This window comes from Grammomys surdaster, unplaced genomic scaffold (genome assembly GCF_004785775.1).
Source record: "Grammomys surdaster isolate TR1022 unplaced genomic scaffold, NIH_TR_1.0 231, whole genome shotgun sequence".
Classification (NCBI taxonomy): Eukaryota; Metazoa; Chordata; class Mammalia; order Rodentia; family Muridae; genus Grammomys; species Grammomys surdaster.
Window position 1 is genome coordinate 3,888,938 of NW_021604676.1, and position 11,191 is coordinate 3,900,128.

At 39.1% G+C, this 11,191-nt stretch overlaps 1 protein-coding gene across 1 annotated transcript in view; it reads right to left on the bottom strand.

The window, feature by feature from the left end:
* The window catches only part of Tinag (tubulointerstitial nephritis antigen), a 76,196-nt gene extending 75,250 nt beyond the window's left edge, over positions 1 to 946 (bottom strand). Inside the window, exons 1-2 of the mRNA XM_028773594.1 lie at positions 893 to 946; positions 1 to 487 (exon numbers count right to left, since the gene is read on the bottom strand). Of these exons, the coding sequence (XP_028629427.1) occupies positions 1 to 347 (347 nt within the window). The 5' untranslated portion in view covers positions 348 to 487; positions 893 to 946. The remainder of the gene's footprint in view (positions 488 to 892) is intronic.
* Positions 947 to 11,191: the final 10,245 nt, after the last annotated feature.

The following is an 11,191-nucleotide window of genomic DNA, read 5'->3' on the forward strand; positions in this document are numbered from 1 at the left end:
GGGTCTAAAGGCTCTTGGAGAGAAGGCCCTTCTTTTCCTTCACGGCAGAATGACTTGTAATCAGGACAGCAATCAGAGGTATCTCGCTCACAGAAGCTGTCACAGTAACACAGTGCATTGGCCTCATAGAACTGCGTGACACAGGCGTCATCTCTAGCTTCACAACAGCCAAAGCGCCTACAGTATTCCCCTTGGAAAATGGTCCTTTTGTGCCGAGTACCTTCAAAAATAGTGTGATTTCTAGTGAAACTCGGCCCTGGATCCACTTCTCCCTGAGACAGAGAATGAGTCTCTGCACAGGTTTCGGTCATCAGGTAGAAGATTAAGATCTTATATCCGGTCCACATTGTTGTTTGTTGGCTCAGCTTCCTCTTTCAGCTATATCCGATTCTTTTAGTCTTGGGGTGGCTTTTTTTCTTTGAAGCTTGATCAGTAATCATCAGGATACCTCAGCCTGGACCTTGAGACTCATTCTTTACTTGAGCCTCTTATGGTTAAACATTAATCAAAAAACTTTCAGTGTTTGCACAAGATAATACAAGCGTTAGAAATAGACTATTATAATTTACCTAAAGTTTTAAAAAATGTATATCTCATACAATGTTACAAAGTTTATATGATCATCAAACACACACACACACACATACACACACACAAACAAACAAACAAACAAAAACTATCTAAAATCTTAAGTATAAATGGTACATGGAGTATTGCTTGTCCTTCAGAAAATCTAGCTTGTTAAATCTAAGAAAACAATCCCTGGTATGGGTATGTCCCAAAACATGGCTATAAAAGCACTGACAAGGTGCAGGAAATTCAAAAGCCAAAAATATAATTACTCATTTCACCTGCTTATGTGATGACTAAACCCAAGCTCCTCTAATGTCACCTGCTGGGAACTGTCCCATGGACAGCAGTTCCTCTGAATCACGCACACACTGGCAGGCTGGTTTCATCTCCTGTCTGTACCTCATTTACCGATCACAAGCATTTCAATGTCTAGGCTTGCCAAAGCCCTAGTCAGCAAAAATACTCTGACTTTGACCTTACTTCTCCCCACCCCAGTCTCTACCTAGAGTTAATGTGGGAACTGAACACTCTGGGAAGCATTTGTAGCCAAGAAAAGCCCGGTCTCCCTGCTAAGCAGCTGTGGGGGTGGGAGCCATAAGGCACACTTAGAGGTCAAGATGTCTGGTGTTCTGTGAAGCTATGCATTTACAGTGGATTGTGCCAGACTGTATTTATTCATTAACTACAATAACTACCTTTGGATGTGGGATAAATAACCAGAAGGCAATGAATCAGCAAGAGTGGCTAGGTGAACTACTGAAAAGGATCTACTTTAGCAATTAGAGACCTGGACTGCCATTCCCAAGCAATTTACTGGCCTATGGAGCACTATTTACTTATATATTTCTTGATTATTTTCCTATAAAACAAGGGTTCTTCCTCTCAGTGGCTATTTCATAACTTAGACCTATCATCAATATATTGAGGGAAATATATATATATATATATGAAGGAAATATCCTCATTTTGCTCTGCCTTTGATTTATCATTCTGTTCCTCATTATGATACTTCCTTTGGATAGTGAACTCTTAGGATAAAAAAAAAAAAGTGTAATTCTTTCTATGTTTAAAAGATTCTTCACCATCTTGGTATTGCTATCCTGTCTCCGGTCTGACCTCCTGCCTTTTAATTCTATCTTTTGGCCTCGTCTTTAGTCAGCAAATTTCCCTACCATGTACGAGGTCCTTGGTACTATAACTAGAACCCAATCACAATGATGATTTTTATGTTCAAGGACCTGCATCTTGTTTTCCAAAATGGCTAAATTTATTCATACTTCTACCAACAGCATACAGTTCCCCTTTTTCTCCACATCATCACAAATATTTGCTATATTTTTCTCCTTTTGATCATAGCCATATAATTAAAATATGAAAAGATGTGAGATAACCACTCATGGCTTTAACTATTACTTACATTACAATAACTTTAAATTAATTTTCTGTATGTATTAGCCACTTGTGTGTATTCTCTTGAGAAACATCTATTTGTGCTTTTCTCCACTTATTTTCCTTTTATTTTAACACAGTATTAAAGTATTTCTTCCATAATATTTAATCCATGAATTAATTTTTTCTTGGTGGATTTTATCATGATAATCCCATGTATGATTATCATTCATGTGCATTGTCTTTACCCTCCAGTGCCCTTTTCTCTCCACCCACTTTCCCACTGCGCCCTTTCCTCTGTATGGTCTCCCCTTCTACATTCATGAAGTGTGTGTGTGTGTGTGTGTGTGTGTGTGTGTGTGTGTCCTACTTACAGGTGAAAACATAGAATATGATTTTAAACATTAACCCACACCAATGTTAGGGAGTGTTTAGAAACAGATCTCAAACAACGCCCTAAAAAAATGGCTTTTAAATACCATGTTCTGCCACCAAGTGGAAATGTTCTTTCTGGCCCCCATATCAATACCATATCACATGAGAAGCTCTGTTATGAGTAGAATGGACATAATTATCTTAATGTACTTACATATGGCATTTTATTAACTACCTCAGTTTATCAGTCTTATAAATACATATATTTCTGATCATATCTTATCTTATGACCTCTAAATTAATGCTTTACGTTTTGTGAGAGGAATCTCATGCTGAAAATGTTCTCTGCAATGAACATTCTACTAAGGCTTGACTCCCTTAAGTCAGTAGTTCTCAGCAAAGGATGATTTTCTCTGTAGGAAGTAGGCAGGATCTGTGGAAATTTTCATGTTCTAGCTATGGAGATGCTGCTGGCATTTACTTAGTGTACAGTAGAGAGGGTTAATGTGAAGCATCTTGGTATACACAAAGTCTGTAAGGGCTTATTTTCAGTTTGAGCTTCTGTAAAGTTCCAGCAGATGCACAACCAACAAGTAGCTTCATCTTAAAAGTGACTAATGAAATGGTATGTATTTCCAGGGAGAGCCACCTGTTATCTGTGGTTTTGTTGGGGATTGATAGGGATTTTTCAATATGAGGCAAAGGGTTAGGAGGAAGTTGGGGGGATAGAACAGAAAAGGTGGACCTGCTGAAATAACAGACCTGAGTGGCCTATATTCTGTCAGTACTCTTTCACTAGGTAAACATTTTTCACTGATTGGAAGGGTTTCTCGGTAAGGGAGGCTAGGTAACATGAACTCACCTCAGTGTGGTGGGTTTCACCTTTATCCTGACAAGAGATCTAGGATGGATCATGAGTTAGTGAAGACTGGCTAGCCGAGAAAGATACCCAAAGCCTTGCAAGTGAAGGAATCTTTCCTCACATGTTGACTCTTCAACTCAATATTGAGGTGGCCTATTTCTTCTCCACAGAATTGACTCACTGTTTTAGAATGAAGAATTTTAGTGAATAAAAAAAAACATACATACAGTATTATGTGATCACATATGATCTTTAAAGCTCTTTTTGATAATAGAGGTTATAACTATCATTCATTTTTTAGTGTTTATGATATATTTAGTTTTATAAGTTAGGGATCAAGAGACTAATCAAGGTCACACAAAATATTTGCTCAGAGAACATCTTGCTGCCCCATCTGTTCTTCCATCTAAACATTCACCTGAATCTCTTACCTGAAGCCTGGCCTCCATCCATGACATCAGAAAAAAATTGTTCCATGACTTTTTCCAAGCCAGTATGATTTTTGAAGAAGAGGGAATATGGTGGAGGTGGGTGTCGGAGGCAGAGATCAAGGCAAGGGTAATGAGTTTTGCTAATTGGCTAATTGCGTACTACAAAAGTATTCAAGTGTTGAATTTTCTTGTATAGAATTATGATCATTAATGTAAATCCAGTATCTAATTACACAATGCTGATAAAAATAGAAAAATATTTAAAACTTCACATACCCATCAGATGGAAAAGGGGATCTTACCCTGCAATTCTGGATGCTGGATGAGTTCTGAGATTTTTGGCAGTCTTGTTGATAAACTTCTATCATCTCATTATTGTTAGATGGATGCTTTGAGTACCACTTTCCTCTTGTTTTATCAACGTCCTTTTCCAGTTATGTACTCACACAGAGCTATACAGTATGATGATCTGTAAACTGCATATTTAGACAAGTTAGATTGTCAACACAGAAACCTTGAATAGACCAATATGATGCATTCTTTTGAGCCTAGAAGGAAGAGAGACTCTGGAACCTTGCCTTACCTCGTTCCTGGATTCCTACTTTTGATGAAAGGGCTCCAAAGAAACATTGTTTTCAACCCTTTGCTTCATTGTAGACTATGAAGCATTTTTTTCAAATTCCATAATTACGAATCCTCCAAAGAAGCCAAAAATGAAACAGAAAATGGAGAGAAATTCACAAAGGAAATGTTAGGTAGCAAAGACAAAGGACAGGAGAGACAAGGCCAATGGAAAGCTCTTTCCAGAAGGAGGCTGCACATGTGAGTCAGAACAAAGTTTCATTCCAGAACTTGCATTTTAATGTATTGGAATGGGAAGTGATGGAGAAAGCAAAGGCATTAATTGTAGAGGTAAAAAAATAAAATATTTAATTAGTACTTCATTTCACAAGAAGCACTCGAAAAGAAGAAATAGGCCTGATATCTCAAACCAAACATACTCAGCACTTTCGGCATTATACTGCTTTGAAGAAGGTAAATATTAGTCATTCAGTTTTACTAAAAAAATATTAGGCAATGAGGATATAGTGCATTAAGAAGAGCATATGCCTGGTGTTCAAAAGGCCCTGTGGCGGGCTCCCATCAAATACAGAAAAAAAGGTTAATTTCAAACATGTTCAAAATGCCATACCATGTAATGGTATGTGGATTAATGATCCTAATCCTTAAAGACTAGCCAAGGATACCCAGAAAGCAAACATGTTATGAAACCATTTCAATGGTCCCTGTTAAGTTTTATTGCTGGGCATGTAAAAGGTTTTCACAAGGGCACAGAAAGAAATGCTGGGAAGCCCTTCTGGTGGGTATTATGAAAATAACACCAAGTGATATTGCACATGAGGCTGTTTGCCATGCAGTCTGTAGACAGAAGAAAAGAATACAATACACAGCACACCTGCAGTACTAATTGGCTAAATAACTGTATCTTGAATGACATGCAGTATGAATGCTGGGGACTTTAAGAGTAAAGAAGACATGCTTGACATACTATCACCCTTGTGTTCTATGTGACAGTTCACAGTTTCCCTGGAGGATCCATTGACTCTGCTTCTATATTGAAATTCTAGCATGACTGCCAGCCACAGGTACTCATCTCTGCCACCTCTTAGAGATTTCTTACCCCATGGCAAACAAGGCTCTCTCTCTCGTCACCCAGGTCCTAGAGGACACTGACTTTATAAATAGCAAAGTTGATCATTTTGATACAACACTCCCAAACTTGATCATGACTTACACACTTCCAACTTTTCCTTAACTCTGTGAATGACAATGTTCTCTTAAAACATTCTCTCTTTTTCTTTCTTTTTTTAGTCAGCAAAGAATTTAGTTGACTGTAGCCAAAACTTCATTTCTTATATTTTGTATCTATTCTGTAACAATTTCATCCATACAATCTTAATCATAACCACCTGCAGGGAAATGATTAGCTCATGCTTGGGCACAGGCATGGGTTCTTGAATCTTGTTGGGCTGTTGTGATTCCCACAGCTCCAAAGAGATTGGAGCACAGGAGTCTTGACTGAGTTGACTCTGTACATGGCACAGGACTGGTGCTACGGGGCCCCGCCCAGTGGGAGGAGTTCTCACTCAGTCTGAAGTTCTGCGGGGGCACAGAGCTCTTGGTTTGGGGATCACTGGGCCAGGAGGTGGACCGGGACCAGCTTGGTCCTTGGACTCTCAGACGCCTCTGAGAGGCCACAGAAGGACTGAGACTGGGAGCATGTGGGCACACAACCAGCCAGCCCACAACCAAGAGAAACAAAGCGGGGGGGGGGGGGGGGGGGGAGGGGGAGAAGAAGAAAGAGGCCCCGGTGGCACCCCGCAGGAGAGACTATACTCACTTAGCAGACTCAGCAGCCCAGCTAGCTTGCTTGTAAAGGCAGTCCCCGTGACTGGAATGCAGGAAGGTCCTCTAGGCGGGAAGTTTGGCACAGTGGCTTTGGCTACAGTGGCTCATTAAAGGCCTTCTCCATGTTTTCTCATGGCAGGGCCCCAAAGACACGAGAAAATCCATGGTTCCAAAAGGGTTCATTTTCATGGCAGATGTAGATGGATCTTGCAGTACCCCCATGAAACTCAGGACAGACCTAAGTTAAATAGGGAGGGAGAAGGGGGAAGGGTCTTAGGAAGAATGCTTAATTGGCTCTATCCTCTGGCCTTCAGGTATCTCATTAGTATGTAAATCTCTCTAGGGCCTGAGCCCTGTAGTCTCGCCCTCTACCCTTGTGCTCTTTGGGAGGGGCTGCATTGCCCTAGGAGACTGAACAGTGCAGGTCAATGGAGATCTATGCCACGTGTCAGGAGCCTGGATTCTGTGAGAGTGGCAGAATAGATGCCTGTCCATCACAGGCAATGGACACCTGTTGGGTCCCTGAGCTATTTCCAGCCAGGCTTCTACCAAAAACCAAGACCCCTTTCACAGCCCTACAACCACCCTCAACTCACCCAAAACTTCTTCTGGCCCAAAACAAAGATTTCAAGAGATAGAAAATTACTACAATTTTGTAACAAGACAAGAATAAGATCAAAATAATGTTTTAAAAAAATATCAGCCCTTGATAGTGATCCCTCCAAGAGCCAAACACCTAACAAAAACTCCAACACCAGACAGAGAAGCCTTCTTATGAGTTTTTAAACAGAGATAAGAGATTGCCCAACATATTGCCTATTGCTGGTGTCCTTGGTTATTCCCCAGAGATAGAAACTAACCCTCTAGTGTTAAAGATATGATATACTTCAAAAACAGGGCCCAGAGACCACTAAGTTGGAACTGGTCTGAATGCCCTCTCCCTCTAGACTAGCTTCCATGGTACTAGAAAGCACCATGCAAGCTTCCAAAAGATGGAAGAAACCAACAGTCCTATCAAGCTATGATGCCTAAGGACCATATTAATGACCAGCATGGCATGATAACCCTATGGGTACAATAGTGACAGTCTCTAATTGGACTTAAGACCTATTAAACAAGAGGGATCATGACTAGCACTGGAAACCTAGATAACTACTTAATGCTATTGAAATCATGGTTATTGGAAGAGAATCTATAACCACTCATGTATGAAAACAGAATAATTCCTAACAACAATCTGTCTTAGGGTACTGTGAACAGACACCATGACTAAGACAACTCTTATAAAGGCAACATATAATTGGAGCTGGCTTACAAGCTCAGAGGTTCAGTTTATTATCATCAAGGAAAGAACATGGCAGCATCCAGGCAGGCATGATGCAGGAGGAGCCAAGAGTTCTACATCCTCATCTGCATGCTACTAGCAGAATAGTGGCTTCTAGGTAGCTAGGATGATGGTCATATAGCCCACACCCACAGTGACACACCCATTCCAACAGTGCCACACTTTCTAACAGTGACACTCCTTGGGTTGAGTATATACAAACCGTCAATGTAACCAAAGATTCACGAAGTCTGACCCCTCATCAAGAAAACTAATCTTTGCAGCAGTTAGAGGCCATTACAGAAAACCACAACCTATTTAAATGCAAGTTGTAGATCCCACTCCCAATGGATGAATCCACAGAACACTACTGTACTGAAAACTCTGGAAACATTGTGTAAGGGGGTGCAGAAAGACTACAAGAGACAGAATCAGAGAGTTTGATATGAGAGCATGTCTCCTGCTAACAATAGAAGCTATATCTATAAATTCTTACCAACATGAATGACCAGCCAAACCTGAGCTGAACAAAGATGATACCAATGAACATAACAAACTTCATAGAGAAAAGCCCACAGACTTCAATCCTACAGACAGAACTACTGGCAACTAAATAAAGCTAGGAGTGGGAGAGGTAGTTTTCTCTATGCAAGAACATACAAATTGATTGTTCAGTGCCAAAATGCCATCCCTGAATATACACACAGAAGAAACATTATATGGATTTAACTAGTTATATTTGAGAATATGTGTATATACAAATACATACATGAATATAATAACAATTTTTTAAAAAGAAGCCATGAATTTGAAGGGGAGTAGAGAAAGTTATATGAGAAAATTTGGGGGGAAGAAAGAGAAGGGAGAAATATTGTAATTAAATGACAATTCCCAAAATAACCAACAGATAAATGTTAGATCTGACAACATAACTATAATAATCATTTTATAGACTGAGCAGATTATATTTAGAAATATATATGTATACATGTAGGTTACAACAATTAATTTTAAAAGGTTATGAATTTGAAAGTAAACAAGAAGGGACATACAGAAGGGTTCTGAGGAAGATAAAATGTAATTATAATATAATCTCAAAAGGGAAAGGAAAACATATTTATTTATTTATTTAGGATAAAAATTTGCTACACAACTCAATCTGTCAGGTGACCCACAATCTCTTGACCTTAGCCTCCCAAGCACTGTGATTATAGCTGCACAGTAACACACCTGCTAGACTGCTGTATTAAATAGATTGCAATATCATCAAAACAGAGGACAAGTTCTGTAACGGTAAGACTAGCGGTTAGAAGATGAGCCAGGAAAACACGGCAGTACTTGTGAAAAATAATGATAACCTTCCTTTGAGAACTGACTATAGAACAAAGAGACACAGTAAGGAGCTGAGGACTGTGAAAGTCACTTGGATCTGACAGAAAAGTCACTGTAGTTACCTAGAGTGAATTTTAGTTTTCTTGCATGAATGGCTAGATAGTAGGTGTCAGTAGCTTAGTAAAAGCAATTTAAAGCAAAATGGATGCAGTTTGCAATGTACCCCATTTGACATTCCACTGGTTTGTCCAGATGGAAAAGTCTAATGAGAAATTCACTCTCATCTTTGCCAGAGTGTAGATTTGGAAGCTATCAGCCTATACTTGATACTGAAAGCTGTAGAATTGAATGGCATTACCTGTGGTCAGCCAAGACTATCAGCAAGACATTTAAACGGTCTGCTTATAAAAGTCAACTGCAAGGAATTTCATTTTAATAGCTCATGAGTGCTACTAAAATGTTTTATAATTCTTTCTTCAAATGATACAAAAATTCCAACTTACCTAATATATATGTTTTTGAGAAATGTGTCATAATAGAAAGGGCCTCAGCTTTGAATTCACGTTCTCCTCAGTCACCCTGAGACATTGACCAGGTTAGTTATATCCTAACAGATTTGACTACCTCAAGGAGCGAAGTGGGAAGTGTAATGTAAAACTAACAGGGCTGCTTTGGAGATTAAATACAACAACACAGGTTAACGTGTTGGAGACATGCAGAAATCTGTGTATTTGAAAACGGGCAGTTTGAACAGCTGATATAAATTTTCTGTGTTCTAAAGTCCAGAGTCTGAGAAAATTACAAACTAAGATTCCCATATACACTTCATATATATGACTTAAAGTCAAAATATCTTCTTATTAGGAAGCCTATTTGAAACACATATACAAAAACACATTCAACTCTCCCAATGATATCTATGCATGAACAATTCTTCGCAGCACCCAGTGCCACCAATCACTGACCACTGGCATGGTTACATTATTGAAAATATAGTTCATTGGTATTATTAGATGCTTAAAAGAATTTTCTTTTATAAACTCATAATCTCATTCCAAAACTCCTAAGCTAGTGATTTAACAATAACTTCAGATTAGAATCCAGTGGAAACTAACATAATAATAAACTGTTAGTTCATGCCCCCACATTCCAAGAAATTGAACACCAAATGCATCTCAGGCACTGTGATCAATCAGAGGATGCATAGATTGATGAAACCTGTTCTTTGTACTTAAGGACCAGCCAATGTGGTTGGGACAACAAACTTATAAACAAATCATAGGAATCAGCCTCTATGTTTTATTTCAGGGAAATTTTAAAGAACTTACAGAATAATGTCCAATTCTTCCTGTGGAACTAGGGACAGCAGCAGCAAGGAAAAGTGAAGAAGTAACACTTCACATCATTAGTGACCCTCGAGGTGCAGGCAGCTGAAAGATGGCCACTGGAGCACAAGCTAATTTATTTGTCAATCACTCTCTTGTCATTCTTCCCCTATGAATTCCAGTGGTATAGACTCAGGCCTCCCTCTGCCTTGATTGATTATAACAAGCAGGATTCATTTTCTGAGAAAAATGAGTCACAATTTGCAGTTGTACATAATTATCCGTTTTCACATCTCCTAATTTATAAAAGTTACCTTCACTCCCTATCCTGTAAGCCTTGTCTTTCAGGCACTCACTTGCTACTTACCACGCATATAAGGTTATCCATAGAGGTGATAAATTACCTCCAAAATGGTGCAGATGGCCTACTTCCTGTCCATGAGTCTAGAAACCCGATGACTAAAATGCCCTAACACCGTCCTAACCATATCTAATGGTGATGGGTGATTTTAATTACAGTATAATTTTGTTCACTTACTGAGACTCCATAAATTGAAAGTGTATCTGATTAAAAGGCTCTGCACCAGATGCGCAATAGGCAGTCAGTATTTGCCACTTCCTCTAAATTGTTCTCTTGCTCTGCCCTCCCCTTTCTATCATTCTTCTTCAGATAATAAATGCATTAGGCAGTACTTATCAAATCTTAAATTCTAATCTCTGGAGGGTTATTATTATTCAGCAGCATCATGTGTTTCCTTTGTGTAACCAAAGAGACTCTATATTCATGAGTGGTATCCTCAGGGTATTCATTTCCCATTTACTCATAAAGATGATAACAAGCCATTCAAAAGATGCTGTTTAATCAGAACAGAATGAGCAAGATTCGATGAGAGGCAGGATGAGACGGATGTATGTGGGCTGCTGAGATAGCGGATGGCTTTGGCCAGGACCAGAGTTCCTTGTTTTACCAGAAGCTGTTACCTTTCTGCATAGTTTTATAACGATGGCATGTTGTCAATCTTCCTTTCCTGCCATAAGGCACACACCATTGCTGGATTGAAATGATAAGTTGTTTTGTAGAAACAAATAAAACAAAATAAAATAAGTTGTTTTGTAGAAGGAAACTGTTTAAATGAACATACACACACACACACACACACACACACACACA